This window comes from Scatophagus argus, chromosome 13, assembly GCF_020382885.2.
Source record: "Scatophagus argus isolate fScaArg1 chromosome 13, fScaArg1.pri, whole genome shotgun sequence".
NCBI classification, from domain to species: Eukaryota; Metazoa; Chordata; class Actinopteri; family Scatophagidae; genus Scatophagus; species Scatophagus argus.
The window spans coordinates 16,552,752-16,571,660 of record NC_058505.1 but is presented as its reverse complement, the minus strand read 5'-3'; the positions used below and the strand labels follow the sequence as shown (position 1 = coordinate 16,571,660).

General features: G+C 40.4%; 1 protein-coding gene across 2 annotated transcripts in view; it reads right to left on the bottom strand.

Annotated features, from left to right (window-relative positions):
• LOC124069591 (low-density lipoprotein receptor-related protein 8-like) overlaps positions 1-18,909 on the bottom strand; it is a 70,860-nt gene that overhangs the window by 24,431 nt on the left and 27,520 nt on the right. For both annotated transcript variants that reach the window (XM_046408853.1, XM_046408854.1), the window contains exons 4-5: positions 9,119-9,247; positions 1,594-1,983 (exon numbers count right to left, since the gene is read on the bottom strand). In XM_046408853.1, coding sequence (XP_046264809.1) covers positions 1,594-1,983; positions 9,119-9,247 — 519 coding nt within the window. The remainder of the gene's footprint in view (positions 1-1,593; positions 1,984-9,118; positions 9,248-18,909) is intronic.

The following is an 18,909-nucleotide window of genomic DNA, read 5'->3' as shown; positions in this document are numbered from 1 at the left end:
CAAGAGATCCGACTGGCCAATAACCTAGTGCTGCATAGAGATACATGCACACGCTGTTTATTCATAAGAATATATTGATGAATCCCTACACAGGCATTTAAGTATGTGAAGATAGTAAAAGTAGTGAAGGCAGAGTGTAAATGGGTTGCACAGTAACCTGAGGACAAATACAAGGTTGTGCCTCTATCTCCAGGACGCTCTCTTAACACAGAGATCCAGTTGGCTAGCAAAACATCAATCTCTTGTAAGTGCTGCTTATATGGCACCACAGGGTGTGAGAGGTGGGTTTGATGTGAGCACCACACATCTTGATAATGAATAGTGCAACTATCTGGGCTTCACACTCGGGCTTAGTGAGACAAGAGCTTCAGGGCTCCCCCATCCATGACCAGCTAATAGGAAAACCTGGTTTATCACAAGGCTCCATCTTCAAATGGCGTTTATCACAGAAACACATCCTTTACTAGAAACATTTAGGAAAAAAAGACCTACCCTAACTCCCAGTTGAGTGGAAATGTGCTAAATGACAAAGTAACACCTCAGAAGAGGAAAGAAATATGATTTGAGGATATTTTCTCCACTTTGCAGTCTCAAAGCAAATACATGTCTTGTCTACAAAGAGATAATGTAAAATAAAACAAACAGTCAGTGTAATTACTTCTGAGGGTGTTGGGATTTGATTGGCCTGAAGGTATCTATTTGAACAAGATATTAACACTGGTCAAAATATTCATAGTAGTAATATAATACATGCTGAATCAAATGAAGGAAAACAACTCAAACATGAACCCAAACACTGACCTGTTAGATTTGAAACACAACGAAAACACACAGAAATTTGAACAAAACTTCCCACAGCAAACAAGAACAGAAGGTTTTGTATGTAACCATGGTTCTATGAGCAGCCTCGAGACAGGAGTGATGTACCGTGAAACAACTTCATCTTACATACTTGTAACTGCAAAGACTCAGAATGTACGACTACATTCATAGTATACTTTCTCATTTAAGGTAGTATATAACAGTTCAGTGTATCCAGTGCAGCGGCCATTCAAAATGTACCTGTTCAGAACTGCTTGGCCTCTGGTATTCTGGCTTTTTGGGTTGATTGAAAGCCGCTCACCCAAACTCCTTCACACTCAACACTGACTGCACAGGGTATGAAAACTTTAACATTAAAAGTCTTGGCCTGCACCTTGTAATTATATTTTTAATTATATATCAACAATTTAACAACAATTCTTTTTTTTCAATTAGTCAATCAATGACTAATTTATTACCTATTCTAAGTATTATTTTTTATTGTTGTTTTTGTTGTTATTTATTTCTGTTCCCCCACTATAGCCTCCTCACTTAAAGAACCATATTCATATATTTTTATCATTCTCTATTGTACTGAAACTATTCTTCAACCCAGTTATGCATTCCATACGTACAGACATCCTTTCAGACAGGGCATCATCTTCCTGAATTAATGTAAGCAGCAAGGACATACTTTTGATGAATATAGAGTAGCCATGGTATAAGAGGATATACAGTATGAGCCACTGCAAAACAGAAAAGAGGAGAGAGAGAAAAAGCTGAGCAACTCACGACAGTCAGACTCATCCGACTTGTCCTTGCAGTCTGGATCTCCATCACACTTCCACGTGAGTCGTACACACTCCCCGTTGGCACAGCGAAACTCCCCAGCAGTGCAGTTTGCCCGGCGGTTAGGCAGGTAAGGGACCCCGTCGCCGCCACAGCGTTCAGGTCCCTCATCCGAACTATCGGAGCAGTCAGGGTCTCCATCGCAGCTCCACATTAGGGGCACGCACTCCGAGGTGTTACAGCGCAGATGGTTGGGCCCGCAGGTCAGAGGGGATGTGCACTTGAGCTCATCACTGCCGTCTCCACAGTCGTCGTCACCGTCACACACGTAGACGGTGGCCAAGCACTTACGGTTGGCACACATGAACTCACCACTGGGGCAGGCTTTGGCATCTAGAGGACCGGCAGAATAGAACAAAACTCAGAAGGAGAGCAAATAGGGCATGAAGTGTCTTACTGTACCAACACTGAAGCAAGGAAGGAACATTTATTTCGAAATTAGAGATTTGTGAATATGCTGATACTGTAACACTTCCTTAATTGCTGAATGTCTGAGCTTAATGAATGTGTTTAGAGGCCTGTGTTTTAAAATGAACAGGCAACTTCACAGACATATAAAATGCTTATCGGTTTCAGTTTTTGCTCGCAGTGTGTACAACAAAAGATGAAGCTTCAACATTGGCAATAGCTGTAGGCACATGAGAAAAAGTAAGAAGACCAGAAGTGGAAAATTTACTAGCTTAAAATAGTTTCAAGTATAGGGAAGCAATGATAGAAATAGGTTGAAAGTCAAACACTGGTATTATAACTGTGGAAGAGATGACAGGAGGTGCAGAACAAGAGGAAAAGGGGATGATGGTGGTTATCACGGGGAGATGGTGAGAGGTTCCCTCTCCTATGGAGTGAAAGATAATAAAGCTCTCTCTGCCTTCAGTCAGTCCTTTTCCTTTCTCTCTGACAGATCTCTATCATGGTACTTTCACTCTTTCTAATGGGTTTGTTTTCCCTGTCTGCTCCCTGGCTTCTCTTTCACTTATCTGTGACCAACAAGAAAACTTAAGTTATCCTTTTGTTACAGTTGACATTATATGACACCTTAGAACTGCAAAAAGCAGTAACTACAGAAGGAGAGAAGTTGAGAAAAATAGTTTGAAGTTTGAAGGCTGCCTAGTCAAGCTGTAAATATTCCTCACAGTCTTTGAACAAGACCTCAGACAATCTAAAGGGCACAGGAAAAAAAACACCTCCAAACCACACATCCGTCCAGCTTTTCTTTACTATTTGAACCAATTAATAATACAAATAAAATATTTTTTTCTTCATTATTTATGAGCTGTAACAAGAAAATCTATTTTTCAATTGCAGAAAACAGGAAGGAAAAAGCAGGCAAATTAGGACCAGCTGTGGCTCTCACAAGCTAACTTCACTTGATTCACTAATAGAGTTTTTTAAGTTATTTAAACAAGTGAGATTCCAGTCTTGACTCACTTTTAGCTACGTATGTTGCGACTTTTTGTTTTGTAGGGCAGTATTTATCTTGTTTCCTACTGCAAGAAAATATTTCTGTGCAGGAAGGAAAAGTTTGTCTCTCCTTGTCACAAAGCCAACTCCAAGGCTTATGGAAATCCTTCTCTCTCTATCTCTCTCACCCTCCCTCCCCCTCCTTTTCCCAGTTTTCTGTCTATTCTCAGGTCTAGCTAAAAGCACCCAGGCTGTGAAGAGAGTCGAGGCTCCCACTGTGAGCTCAAAGCAGCACAGAGGTCAGCATGGGGAGAAGTAGAATTTGATATTTACACAAACCACAGGTAGTTCAGCTTCAACACAGGTGCCTTTGGCTGTTAAGGCTGGGGTACAGGGATGGATGGTAGTCTGACAACATTTCACACAGAATCAGAACTTCTGACAGTAGTAGCATATTGTCAGAGACTTGCAGGCAAAATTTCGCATCTCACAAAGATCAAGTAGCTGCTTTGGTCCAAGAGTCGATTTTTTTTATGCCCATACAAAGTTATTTTTAACTAATACTGATTTGGATAGGGAATCATTAATTACAGGCTCCTCAATAAACTGGTCTGAAATGTTCTGAATAGAAGCTAAAATCATCAGCTTTTAACCATCAGTTAAAAACAGCAATAAGCTGAGTAGTTGTTCTTGGTTGGCTGTTGGGAGCTTCAACACTGAAAGCAAACAGAAGCAAAAACAGCTTCATGATAACAGAAATCATTCCCACGTGCTGAATTTAAACTGGGCGAACAAACCTCAGATGTAAGATATTGCACTAATTACCATTCTGTGTAATTATACTGCATGTTAAAGTCACTATATACTCTGCCCACTGCAAACATCAGTATTCACTTAATTGACTGGTACCATGAAAGCAACTGAAACCAAAAACACGTGTAGTGCATTCAGTTAAGTGAAAGGAGTTCAGTTCATTAATATTAAAAAAGCTCTATCTGATTCTGATGTGTTTTATAATTACCATCCCTGTTACGCCTCTACCCTCACTCCATACTAATACAGCAATAAATAATGAAGGAGATTCAACAGACGTGTACATTATTACACAGGGGGCAGACCATTAGGAACGTACACGCCTGGCCTGGTTATGTGTAGAGAGAGACTTTGTTTTCCATTGGGGGCACTGAATTTCAAGACTTTTGAGAAACTTTGAGCACACAGCCTGCATGTAAAGCTGTAAAAGCCAGCGAGTTTTAAATGATAAATAAATCATAGTGGGGCCCAGCATTTCACTCAGTGATTAAACTTGCAGATTGTTTAGTTGTCAATTTGGTTTGGCTGTTTGAACAAGAGCAGGAAAATAACTAAACACCAAAAGGATATGTGTATATGGTGCACACATTGCATGTAAAGTATGTACTGTATAATGCATGTGTGTACATACAGAAAATAGACATACACTATTCGCTGTAACATAGCAGTACATTAAGGTTTTTAGCCACTTAAGTATGTCAAAGACAAAATATTCTTCAGAGAGACACACTGACTTTTTAATCAAAGCAGACATAACTTTTATTTACTAGCTACAATGAATAATAGATAATTATATAGAAAATACACTATAATGTTAGCTGGTAAAAAATTAATATGCTAAATTCACTGAGAGCTTTAGACTGATGGCACACAGTTGTATTGTTGCCCATTCTTTTTTAATTTCTTGGACTTCTTTTCTTTTACTTCCACCATGGTAGTCAGACGCTGGCAGTGTAACGCACTTTACTTTTTTTGGCAGCTTTGGTAATGAGAGACTGTTGCCTATGGCAACGAGTGGCTCAGATTTAAAAGTAAGGGATGACTGGTTGTTGTATTCACATTAGCATTACAGCTGATGAGTGTAGTGTGTGCGTGTGTATAGTCAGGATGTCTGAAGGAAACATAGCAAAAAGTTAAAGAAATCATTTTTATCATAGGAGGAGGAGGAGGAGGGAAAGAGGGAGAAAGAGAAGTGAGATGAAAAGAAAGACATACAGGTCACACGTAAGCGAGCAAAAAGAGTCTTTTAATTTTTTATTTGTACACACTCAAAAACCTCTGGGCACATCAGTCACTGTCTGAGCAGCTTAACGTTCTCTCAGTTTCCTCACAGATACTCAAAGATTTAAACTGACGGGACAGTTCAGATCTGTCCGCTCTGGTCAGATAGCTCAGGTCCAGTGCAGCAAGGTCACTAGAACACACACACACACACACACACTTGCATTTTGTCCCCATAAGTAAGGCAGTTCCTCGCAATGTGACTGTGTAAACAGATTATAGGAATATACGCACACACACAGACACACCCGCACACAAAACTTGGAAAGGTAGAATCTCATAAACTCTCACTGCCTAGCAGTTCAGACGGGTCACAGCTGCTCACCAGGGAAATCGACTCAGTGGCTGGCCTTTATTCTGGCGCCACACACACCTCTAATAGAGAAGGAACGACTCTCTCATCTCCAACAGCAATCAAGACAAGGTAATAGAGGACAAGATGGGAGTGAAGGGAGGCTTTTGACCTCCCCTCTGATATCTTTCCTGACTGAGAATGTAAGCTGACTAAAGGCCAGTTGTGGAGGACAGAATGTGCTGAGATGTTTAGCTAAATTAGCAGAATGAAGTTAGGAAGAAATGTTGTCAGTGGAAGTACACTGTGTTAAAGCTTCATCTCTCGGGGATGCACAGTATCTGCTTGCTCAGTTTCACCACACGGGCAGGGAGACAGCTGCGAAGGAAGTAATTGTTTGCCTCGTACTATACAAGCAGCTTTAAATATGAATAAAGAATACAAGCCAAAACCCAACCTCACAGAAATATTATATGCACATACCAGGCAGTCAACTCAAACTGACACTGAGTGCAAATGCAAACACACGTGAAAACACACCAATCCAGACCGGCTCCAGCAGATCCCAGCAGACAGGCGTGCTCAGGAGAGATGCCGGGTGAGTAAGTGCACTTTAATCTCCACATCGCTGAGCGGTGAGGACAGTTCAACTTTCTTACAAAGCCTCTCCAGAACTGCTGCTTAATGTAATGTTGATCAGGGGAAAGCCTGCACTGGCGAGGGCTAAATTCCACTTAATACATAATTCAACATGTGGGTGACTCAATTAGCAGGATGCCTCTGCAAGATGTACTTTTCAAGTGTGCAGCAGGCTATAAACTCTGAAAATTTCTACTAATAGCAGAGAACGTTGGGGCTAACTGGGTACATTCAAGCCCCATCTACTCACGTTTGGGTAAATACAAGTGGAAGTGTAATGTGTGTTTGAATGTTTTGTTCGCTTGCTTGTTAAAGACAGCGCAAGACAGTGCACTTTCACAGCTCATCGTTCTGTTGCGGCCCCATTCAAATCTGGTGTGTTTGGTTGGTTTGTTCGTTTCATCATGAAAACCTTATATTTATCAACTGATAGTTCTGATAAATAATTATTAGCCTGTGAACTTTTTGACCGTCAGAGAGAATAAATTAAGCCACAACGTGCAGTGACATGGAGCCATGCAGTCACTGAATTCTCTTTTGATTTTACTTAGGTGAGTCCGCAAACTGCTGCAGGAGGCCAGGTCACCAAAACTGTCCAATAAGTGATTTATATGTCACCACTACATGTACATTCATGGTTGAAACAATTCAAAAATGTGGAGGTGCCTGCAAGATACACTCCCCACTTAATCCACCAAAGGATGACCACCTAAGGAACATGAGAAAATTTGAATGATTTAAATGTTTAAAACTCTGTTAAACCTGTGCAGAATGCATGTGAGAGTTTTGGCTTCCAAAGGTACCCTAAACCTCACAAAAGGGGTTTTTCACAACTTACAGACTACTGAAAGAGAATGTCAGCATGTATTATGCCCATGTAGGTTTGGCTACATTTCAGTATTTTGAAGTAACTGCACCAAAAGTTGATCTGGAACTAAATTTGCAGCCTCACTCACTGAGGTCTGCAGCTGAGCCTCTGCTGACAGGCAGAAGCAAAATGCATTTGGATACATAAAAGATGTTTACAGTCAATGACTGCTGCTGCATCATTTTACACATCTTCATTCATCTTCTCCCTCTAGACCCAAACACACAGCAGAGTTAATGCTGCTTTGAAGTGAATTCTCCAGCTGCCCATGTGCCAACAGCGACACCGTAACAAACAGACAAACTGAAACATACTCAAACCAACTGGTAATTTCCGTCAGTTCTCCCTTGTCTTACTGCATGACTGTATATGTGAAACATCTGAAGCCTTCAGTCTGCAGCATTTAAGAATAATACAGTAGTGTTTTTGACACCATGCCCTGCTCTACTTCTGTGAATGTTTTTAGGGTTGCATTCACATGGATTATGCTCAAAAACAATGAACATCAGACTACTTCCTGCACTGGCATGACCGTTGATATTGGACATAAATGAAATATAACAAAGTCCACTGTGGTCATTCCATAGCTCACTGGGCTAGACCACAAACATTCCTTCACACTGACCTCCAGTCAGGTTGTGCTTAAAACCTTCTTACCTTTGAGTTAGACGTCATTTTCAGCCTTCCACTGGGCCCAATCAGTCTTCAGATAAACTGGCCAGAGTAGCACTTAATCAACCTAATTTGCAATGTTATCTTATATCGTGCTGCGCTGGTGTCACAGTCATCTCTTCCCTCCTGGTCACACTGGGTGGTGTTTACCTCTGGAGGGATTTTGGACTTTGCCCGGGTGGGTGGCAGACTGCTGCCTGCACTCATGTCACTACTGAGAGGCTTAAGACTGCCGCATCAATACAGACATTAGAATGAAAAAAGGATTAGTACAGGCTAGACTGGCTCTCAATGGACAGCACAGTGAAAAGCCATCTAAGCTCGGAAGGCATTAGATCTAAAGCCAATAGAACCACTACCACTTTGAGCGTGTGGGGCCTCTTTGAAGCGGAGTCATCGACAGGCCACTTACAGGCTGACTTGCAAAAATATCTTAATTGCATGACAAATAAAAGGTGTTTGTATTAGTTATCTTTCAGGGATTAAAGGGTCATCAAAACATTTATTCAAGAAGATTTATATTTATAGTTTGTGTCAAATTGATCTGGCTTCCTTTTCTTTTTAATAGAAGCTCAAAATATTGAGTATTTCTAACAAATAAATATGAATTGCTTAGACACCAACCAATCAGAAGCTGAACATCCTCACCCACACACACACACACACACACACACACACAAAACTAAACAAGGAGCATATGTCTGTAAAAACGAACATCATTTATATGGGATAATAAAGAGATGGCTTTTTTTTTTCTCTCCCTCAGTGCATTTGCTGCCACGTGCCATTTTGCACAATCTTCAAAGTATAAACACCACAACCCCTACAGCTCTGTTGCCTCAATCAATTTTTTCTGACATGAAGAGGCAAGGGAGAGAGAAAAGAAGGAGTCGATTCTTCACGGTGCCTCAGAAGTAGGGCATGGATAGTCCCTCCAGGGGGTGGGGGAAACGCACGGTTGAGTTGTCTTATTGGCTGGGTAGGAGGTGATGTCATTTTCAATGGTTGTGAAGACCCGCGGGGGGAAGGCTAAAGACTCGAGGTTCAAAATGTGATGACAGAAACCTCAAAATATCAACAGAAAGCTGCAGATATCTGATATTCCACACCAAAAATCATTTCACATCAAAGGGGACTCACTTGTCGAGTGCATCTGGCTTAAAACTCAAACCTTACTTCAAATCCTTCTAATTATATAGAGAGTTCCCCACTGTGCTTTAATGTCTCAAGCCTCTGGATGATAAGCGAGATCAGAAAGGATGAAAGCCAGTAAAATACAAGAGAGGAGGAATGTGAGTATTCTCATTCTCTGAGCCTCATCAAGTCATTCATTTCTGAACATTTGTCACTGTCACTGTTTGAATTAAAACACCTTCCTGCACCTTGTTAATGCAGATAGCAGTGAAAAATGTAAGTAAACCAGCACAGTCTATGGTGCATGTTTTTATTTGAGGTTATTTTCATTATGATACAGAACTGAAAGCCCACTGTGACAAACTCACCAGATGCACAGTCCTCCTCGTCTGCCCCGTTCTCGCAGTCCTTCTCCCCATCACATCTCCATGACAACGAGACACACTTGTTGGTGGATCCCCCACAGTCAAATTTCTCTGGGGGGCACGTCTGTTTGCCTGTGGGCAGAGATGAAAGAGATAGGGAGATTGGTGCAGCGCTTTTATGGTTCCATGAAGGCAGTCACGCAAACACATCCACAACACACCACTGGACTTGATTTCTATCGCCCCCATGATGCAGTTAAATCTCATCCAAAACTCCACCACTCTGGCCAATTGATTTTACTGTCTGGACTGCCTCTAAAGAGACATGCAGAAAGATCATGAAATACAGCGAATGCACAGTTGGCTGTAAAGCAAAAGAACAACTCAGTCCCCCACCTCCTTTTCCTGCCAATCTGTTCTAGTTGGCACAGGGTAGGTTTGATCCAGATTACACTGCGTTTAATATGAAGCATGTTGTTAATTATACATCTTTGCTTACAGTGCAGCCCTAAGCTTCTCGGAATGAAATCAAAGGGTCAGCCTATGTGGCAAATCATTTATTGTTCTGATGACTTTATTTTCATATTTTATTTAACAATGGTTTCCTATCATTTTTGCCACACGCACCCCTGTGGCCCTATCAGATAACAGCACATGCTGGAAGTATGTTCATTTGAATTTTTAAAGGATTTTAAACTGGACACCATTTAATACAATTATTTATGTAAGCTTAGCTTCTTGGCCTGCTAACTAGCTTTCATGCTCTCTAAATCACAATACCAGCTGTCCAGATGGTACAACTGACTATGATAAATGTTATGATCAAATTTCTATTTTGTAGAACTACAATCTTCCCAAATACTCATTCTCAAAGCTAACCTTAATATATAGCATTTCATTTCTATACAGGAGCTCAATGAGAGACGGTTACAGGTGACAAACAATACAATAAGAGGATCATTTGTAGCGGGAGGACTGAGAACATGCTCCATAATGAATATTATTTATGAGGTTATAACAGAATCTCTGATGCTGTCACTAGCAATGTTTTGTGTAAACTGTTGTGGGTAATTAGACCAGACAGGGACACGGTCAGGCAAAGCATCTTTTTAAACAAAGCACATCTGTTTATATGGAAATAAATTTGTTAGGACACTGCACTTAGACTACAACTGAATTTGTTTTTATTCAACGTAAATTCAATGTGCACAAGATTTTAATTATTAAATGATGTACCGTATATATAAGTAAGTATGTATGCAATGCACTGTATGCAGGGCATTGCATTTTGGCTTTCATTTGTGACTTTTTCCCTGGGTCTAAATGGCTTTTATGATAATTTTAATGTTACATTTCACTTACTACAGTGAAAATTCATTCTGTGGTATTACTGATAAATAAGCATTAAGTGCAACACATTTTTACAGTTATATTGTGAAAAAGCTATTGTTTTTATTGGTTGGTTTCAATTTCTCATGATGGCAGACCATATTCTTCAACAAAAATCAGAGACACATTTTCAGCATAGCATAAACATATTTTTGAAAAGGATCCCTTAAAGTTGTTTTTTTTTTTTTGATGGGTGCACTTAAAAAGAAATAGGCTTGTCAGCGTTCATTGGCAGATCAACTAGATGATACAATATCTACACTATTTCTAAATAACATCAAACAGCTATGGCATCAAAAATGGAGACTCAGTATTCCAAAATAAACAGCTAAAAGTGTGAAGACATATGTTTTGTTTGTTTTAAATGAATGAAATGCAGGGGCGTAGCGTAGGAGATGGAGTCTGAAAAGGTTTTAAAGCATGTGGCAAAAGATGAGCAGTGAACTGTGGAGCCAGAACAGAAAAGAGCTTTGGCTGAGATAAGTGACCACAGGCTTCACAGGATAAGAAGGCAGCCAATTGTGCACAGGCAGAGTTAGAACAACAGTCAGGCAGAAGGTAGGGTTTGACCATAACTTGGACTTTCCTCCAGCAGTTCCTTTCACTTCCCTGTAGGACAGAAGTCGTCTCTTGAGCTGAATGAGAGCTGCATGAGAGCCAGTGGTAGGCTGCTATATCAGACAGACAGACAGGTAAGGCAACCACACACAGGTGCCCACCATTAGATGTTGTCTGAGTATGAAAGTACATTTTTCAGCCCGTTGCTTTTGCGTGTATGAGACTGTTCCTGCAGCAAGGAGGGGTGACATTGGTGAGGAGGATGGAGAGGCAGCTGGCGCCATTGGGAGAACCAGCAGGAAAAATGGCTGATGCAGCCAGGTCCTGACCTTAGACACACACACAAACTCACACACACTATACTGGACACTGCAGTGCCCTCGGGGTAAGAGAACTTTGTATTGCTCTCCTTGCTGAGTAGTGACATCTGCCTACAGTCGTTTTGCAATCGACAAATTGTAATTCTGAACACACTGCAGTGTGAGGTCAGTGAACATCAGCTTACTGTAACTCCCACTTCGTCATTTGACATTGTTGACAGTTGTGTACTAATACACTAAGGAAGTTTGGAAAGTGTATGAGCAAGGCAAAAGAGTTAAGATCTGTGACAGTCTTTGATGCTGCCTGTCTGTGTTGTGTTTTTCAGTTCTTTCCAGACATGACTGTCAAGCGAGCAAACAGGCTTAATGAAGACCGAAGAAACTAAAGACGAATGGGAATGATTAGCCAAAGAGAACATTAACAATTGAGTAGTGTCTGGAAATCCAAATGACAGAGTCGCTAGTCCGGGACAAAATGCAGGAAACATTTCTTAGAAATATCGGAGATGGAAAAGACGAGGAGGTGGAATCTTTGAGAGAGGAAATTGCTTGCTATCTGAGTGGATTCGAATGTAGGTCCAATGGGGACCTGACAGAAAACAAGAAAGAGACAGAAAAAATGAAAGAAAAGGTGACAGGGAGAGCAGAGGAGAGAAAAGAGAAATACACAGCACAGTTTTGGAGGAAAAAAGAAATCATAATAAGGGAGACACACCAAGAATGAGATGCTGCATGAAGGGGGAAATGAAGAGACAAACTGCTGCATGACCTTTCAGATTTTTATCCTAAAGCAAAATCAAAATCACCCATACCAAGTGGAAAGAGATGAGGGATGAGGAAAGGCAGGCAGAGCGCAGACTTGAGCAGAATCTGAATCCACCGAGCAGAGGGCGAGCTGTCCTGTCATTTTAACTGATGACTCTTTAATGAGGCGTGAGCTCTGTTCCTCTCGAACGCAAAGAATCCAAAGTTCGCTAACACAAAGTGGTGGTACCTTGCTGCTCCTCATGACAGCTGCTGATTGGTCAAACCTTAGATTTTGTAAAGACATAGGTAATGGGTTTTTGCTCAAGAAGGAGGACACATAATAAAAGCCAATTACTCAGACACAAACTGACTGCCTGACTGTTGTTTACCATCCGAGTGAAGAATGAGGATTCATCTCCGCTGTGACGTTTTGGCAGGACCTCGGTTCAGATTTGATCACCTTTTGCAGACCCAAGGCAGTGTTCACCTCAGCACTGCTAGGGTCTAATAGTTTATCTTGTTTTATTGGATCATCACGATTGACCTTGTTATTGCTGAGAGCCCTTTACCCTAAACCTGGCTGTCAGTAAAGAAGTGCAGAGACACTTCAATCTGCCAGTTGTCAGCAGGCATACGGTAAAATACTGTAATACAGGTGGGCCTAGTCGTCAGTGTGGAGCTGAAAAGTGTGTTAAACTGATCTGATATAATAAAGTGAGGCTTAATAACAAATGCAACACTGGCACTGCATCATGATATGGAGATCCCAGAGTAATAACACTTTGCAGCCTATTCATACAAATAAATGTGTATTTTGCTGCTTCTAATCGCTAAAAGATAATTTACAGTGGTAATTCTGCCCATAGCTACGTTATGACAGCGTTTACACGGGAATTTGTGCATACAGCCTGACAACGTCTGTGTTGCTAACGGTGCATTTCTATGGGTCTGTGTGCTGTAAGCATGTTCCTAAGCATGTGCACCTGTCCTGATGGTGAAGGGGATAAATCGGCCTCTGCCTCAGAGCCACAAAGGCACAAAATGCTCTGAGTCATACTCACATTTCCTGGTTCATTAAACCAGGTTAGCGTGCCTTTGTCGTCCTCTCTGAATTATAGATCTGGTACAGTGGAGAACACTTGCTGCTTGCAGACTACAAGGTGGAAAATGCTTATTTTCAGCACAGTGCATTAGCATGTAATGTACTCTTGCATGCACCTCTACTTAATATCAAGCGCTGTACCTGAGCCCTTTGGGTGCGACTTCATCAGCTGAATAAAGCCAGACTAATATTTTGGCAGTGTGGCTTTCTATCACAGGGTTAACACATATATGCAATTATTACTTTTCACTGCAGAGGGGCTGAGAGTGAGTTGATTTAAAACCCTGGTTCTGACTGTTAGGCCACAGTTACTAATAATTTAATTTTTATGACGTTAGTGTTCAAACTTTACAGTCATCTCGAGATGTCTGTAATCGTGATTTATCAATTAATTGATACGGTGACTGACAGAAATCTGCAACTATTTGAGAACATATTAATGTGTGATTTATGTGATTATAATCTCTGTTGTGGTCTTGAAGAAATTGTGATGGATATTTTTCACTATTTTAAAACAGTCTTCAAAAACAAATGATTAATTGAGAGAATAATTGACCAATAATAAAAGTAATAATCAGATGCAGTCCTACTGTCATCTATTGCTTATACTGTTGTGTAAAACATAACTGCTAAACCTAACAAATGTGTGTGTTATGACCCAAAATATTCATGTTAAATGTTTATAAGAATCATCACATGTCTTCATCATCTTGCTCAATTTCAGTTTTGTATCAGCTCACCAAACAGCAGGTGAAGCACACCACTCTATTATATTAAGCACTGATGGAACTAAGGAAATATAAATTACTGTATTATCCTCAAAATTCCAGTACTGTAAGTTGATGAAATTTTGATTACTCTTAGCTCTTAGTTTATAATAAGTCGGAAAAACCAGGTTCTGAGGGTGACTTTTGTTACAACACATCAACAATTCACAGGGGAACAAAGTTTTAAAGCAGAGCCAGAAGAGTCGATGGCAGAAGGGCGAGAAGGATACGCATGGGAGCCACACAGCAAATGAACATCTATGCAGTGTGTTCAGAGTGTGTGCGTTTGCCTGTTGTTGTTATTAGTGTCGACCAACAACCTATAGTAAATGTGCCTGCAAACAGTTCTCTCATAGCGCCTACTGTAACAATCCACATTTGCACATGAAAGCAAAGGAAGGATTAAACACACAGAACAGTAGCATCCAGTATGTGCAATCCAAACATCTTTACAAAGGAAATATTCCCTATTATAAAGTCAACAAAAAAGCAAGCCTTTAATATTTACTCCCACAGAAAAAGCTCAACAGGGTTTGAAGCTCAATATCTACAAAGAGGTTTACAGAAAAAAAGCTTTCATCAAATCCCCGTTCAGAGAAATATCTATAATCCACTACAAATTATGTAACACTTAAAACACCAAACTGAAAACACAAAACTGTAGAAGAAAAGTTTCATCTATTTGAATAATCTGCATTTTCCATATATGCACCAGTTTGGGGTTATGTCCTCACATAATGAAAGACTCCTTAAAAAAGATGAAACACTGTGAACTTCCCTCATGCCTGTCAACTCCTAGAAATGAATTTAAATGCAGAGAGGACAAACTGTCACGCAGAACTGAGCCAAACTCAGAAGTTTCATCAAAATGCATCAAATAGTTAACACTCTTTAAATCCTTAAAAGTGACCGAGGCAACTAAAACTGTCACTGCTCTGGCCATGGAGCAGGGCAGCTGCTGCACAGCTGGCTGCATTGGCCCAGTTCCTCCTTGATTACGCATTAATCTAATACAAAAACTATGAGCTTTGGCACTTCATGTGTTTCTCCAAAGAGTCATTCATTTTTCAGAGCTCGAGAGTAACTCCCTCAGTGTGGCCCGAATTTGAATTCTTAATACGGCAATGTAACGCTACTCCAGCGTGTAATTGGGAATCCACTCAGTGAGCCAGAATGATTGTGGCACAGATGTCTATAGCACTGAGTCCAAAATGCGTTTACCGAGTGTGTGTGCAAACGTGAGTGTGTACTGTTTGTTCGTGCACATGTGAAACTGAAACAGACAGGAAGTACAAGAGAGCTGGGGGGGGCAATTTGAATGAAAAACAAGCATGTGAGAATACAGACTAGCTTATCGGCCCTTGGCATAACTGGAGCATGCATTAAGGTGTATGCTGTGCTGTGTGTAATTAGCCTGCTTAACCAGTTGTGCTCTCACTGCTATTTACGTAACGGCAAAATTTCATAACTGTGTTACATTAAAGACTGGATGCAGTCGCTGTGAAATTCTGTCCTTTACTTTGGCAAAGTTTAATTTGATAAGTGTGAAGATTGGTAGGTAGTTTGTCTTTGAAGTGAAGTACTGCATGAGATTCAAGTGGCATTTCATACAGGATATACTCAGTTTTCATGTTAGAGATTGCATCCTCACTCTAATCAGAAAAATACAGCACATGCAGAGCTTTGCCCTGACAGATGTACAGTCCTCATCACAGCTTTGTAATCTTGTCGGGTGGCTGACACAGACAGGTAATTTACCAGTGAAACGAGGTTAATGAGAGTAGTAGGCTGGAAGCTGTTGCCTTGGACGCTGCATGCATATTCGCACAATGTCCAGCCTTGAGTCTCATTTTTTGCCTTCTCTAGTCTCTTCAGTTCTACGGTTCAGTTGCATGCATTCAAAACTGAAAGGGAGCTGCGATGAAGTGGATCTCATTAGCAAACCCTCTGTTTTTGCTATGGCCTCGAACTGAACATTTAATCAGGAAGGATACACGTGGCAAGGACTGTCTGGATTGTAGTTTGGCTTTTAGGAGGACAGAAGAGTAAATGTTTCCAATTTGCGGACAGCACAGTAAAATAAAGAAGAAAAAACAAATTGAAAAGATACTTGGTTAAAACAAATTTCACAAAATTTCTGACAAACCTGAACATCTATACAAATTATTTTTTGCAGAGAAAAGTAAAAACAGTCACAAAAATTTTCACTGTTGATGTTTAGAAGATTTTTACATAACAACATCATATGAATACATATGGGATTTCCATAAAAATGGCTTTCTTCTCAGCCCAGATCTCTATCTCTTTATTCTGCATCCAAGAGATGAATCCTTCCTTCATTTATCTTTAATTGGATTTCCAATATAAACTTGTTATCCTTCAGAGGACCCTTTATGCCTCCCTCCTTGCACTCAACTTTCTGGGGTGACATTAGAAGCTTTGCTCAGCTGCTACATAATTCATTAAACCGACCCACACATCCACAACCAATAAAATGTAACAAAACTGGAATGAATATCCTCTGAAAGATTCACTCAGCTTTTTCTTCATTCATTTCTTGCTCCGCTTGCGCATTTTAATTCCTTCCCACAACAGCTCTTTCAAAAAGGGTTCAGAGATCAAAGTGTTGTAATGGTGGGCACCACCAAAATATCTGTTTCAAATTGGTTACAGAATATCACTATCAATACCATTCACTGACCGCAGCTATCTTGTCTAAACACCAGACGGAGAGACTGATCGCTCAAGTCGTACTTGAGAAGTCCTTCTGCTCTAAGTTATTTGAATATTTTTATTCAGTTAAATGTTTATGTTTTCTGGTGTTGTGGTATGGCTGATCATCCTGTATACTCTCTTATTTTACCTGTTCCTGTGGACCCCATCAGTCCATGCACCCATTTATCACCTTTTGGAGGCTGATTTATGCAGACCAGTTCTATATCCCATCTGTTGAGGCCTACTTTTGAGTTACATTGTGGTGCAATTCGATAAGATTTCATTGACAGAGATCAGCTTACCCGCCAAGTGTCATCAGAATATTGGTTCAAATGTTCCTGTGACGAGTGAACAATATGTCACATCACCTTTTCTTAAATGAGCCCTATGCACTTGACACTGATGAGAAGAGCACAGAGGGGAAAAAAAGACAAACAAGAACTAAAACCAAAACTGATCCAACTTCAAGGTTTCAGGTTTTTAAAAAAAATTGTTCAATGTGTTGGCAAAGTTAGATTTTTTTGGGGTCAGAAAGGAACTATTTAGATTTCAAATTCAAAATAAAATTCCAAAATAATGCCAACTTGAGAGTTTTGGGGTTTTTTTGTATGGCAGAGGTGTAAGGACCTCCAAACTGGGCAACAGCGGCTGCTGGGAGCTGGCCAGCTGCCAACCAGTCAGCAAGCCCGCTGCTTTCTTTAATAGTGGCACTGATGTACCACTTTAAACATGAGATATCATTTATTTTGAAAGATAAACTTAGGTCTCCGATTCAAACTTTAAAGATTTCAGCTGGTTTGGCTGAAGGTAAAGTTAGTTGGTCAGTTAACGTTGTGCAACTGCTTCTATGTGCTTTTGGCTGCTTATCTCAGCTGATCTCTCCACACTTAAAAACAAACACAGGCAGTGTGATGTATGAGATCAGACGCTGTTGTAAATTTACCACAGTGAGGATAACATTTGCCCAATGAATACCTTGAGACGTCTTATCAGCCTAACGTTTTTCTGGCGCTATACTGCAGGAAGTAACCACTCTCTGCTTTTCCCTGAGACATTGTTATTTATCAGTTATGTGCTTTCAGCTCTGTCTGATATCTGTAAACCCAAGAGAGAGCAGTCATGGGAGAAAAAGAAATTAGCATTTAAGAAAGAAAGAAAACAATTAATAACTGGTTCAGGCCTCCCACACTTGAGCCAACATCAACTCACCTAACCTCCATCAGGCAGTGTGTGTGGGTGAGCCAGACTGGCACAGGCTAAGAGTGAGTCTCCCAGAGATCCTCTGCTCTAACAGTTTGGCAGAGAGGTAATGGAGGCATTTCTATGCATTTGCCATCAGACAGCATTGAGTACTGAAGTGTGTGGGCGAGTGGAGGCATGCGAGGCGGCTGAACGGCCGCCGGAGCGGAGATAACAAGGGAAATTAGCAACCTGAATACAGGTTATTGAAAAGTCAAATTAATTCTTGTCTTAAAAGACTGAGATGAAGGCATGACAGCATATCCAGATGCAACATGCAAAATACCAAAATACTTAGTCAGCTACGGCTTCTTAATGTGATTGTCAGTAACAGTATATCCCACTGAGCCTCTTAGACGTCCCTGATGAGGCCAAAAACAACACAAAAAACAAGACAGGAAAACCTTACAGAAATTTTTGATCGCTTTGTTCATGATTTCTATCATTAAGAGCAGTGAGCAAGTTACGGGTCAGGCGAGAAAGTTTACAGAGAAAGTGAAAGGGATGGTATAATTCCTACAAACATCTTCCTGTGCATGAGGGATTGTGACTGAAATTAATGATGCACACAAGTTTGGTTTCAATTACAAATAAAGCTCTTTAGATCTTTTTTTTTTTTGCTTTGTCATCTCACAACCCCCAACCTAAAGCAGCATGTTTTCCTTATTAGACTGTTTAAATTAATTAATTTTAACAATTCTTGAGGCCCAAAGAGATACGACTATAAACAAAATTTCACAAGACGAAAACAAAGATTAAAGCGTCAAAACTTTAATGATTGTTTTTTTTTTTTTTTTTTTTTGGGTTCTATTTCCTATCCCACTGATCTTCTCACAGCCTCTTAATCTTGCTGCTTCTTATGGGACTTGTGCCCCTGGTGTAGATAATGTAGCTAATCCGCTGGCTTGTCTACAACCTGGATGATTGTCTGGTCACTTGTGTTTCTTACCCTGATAT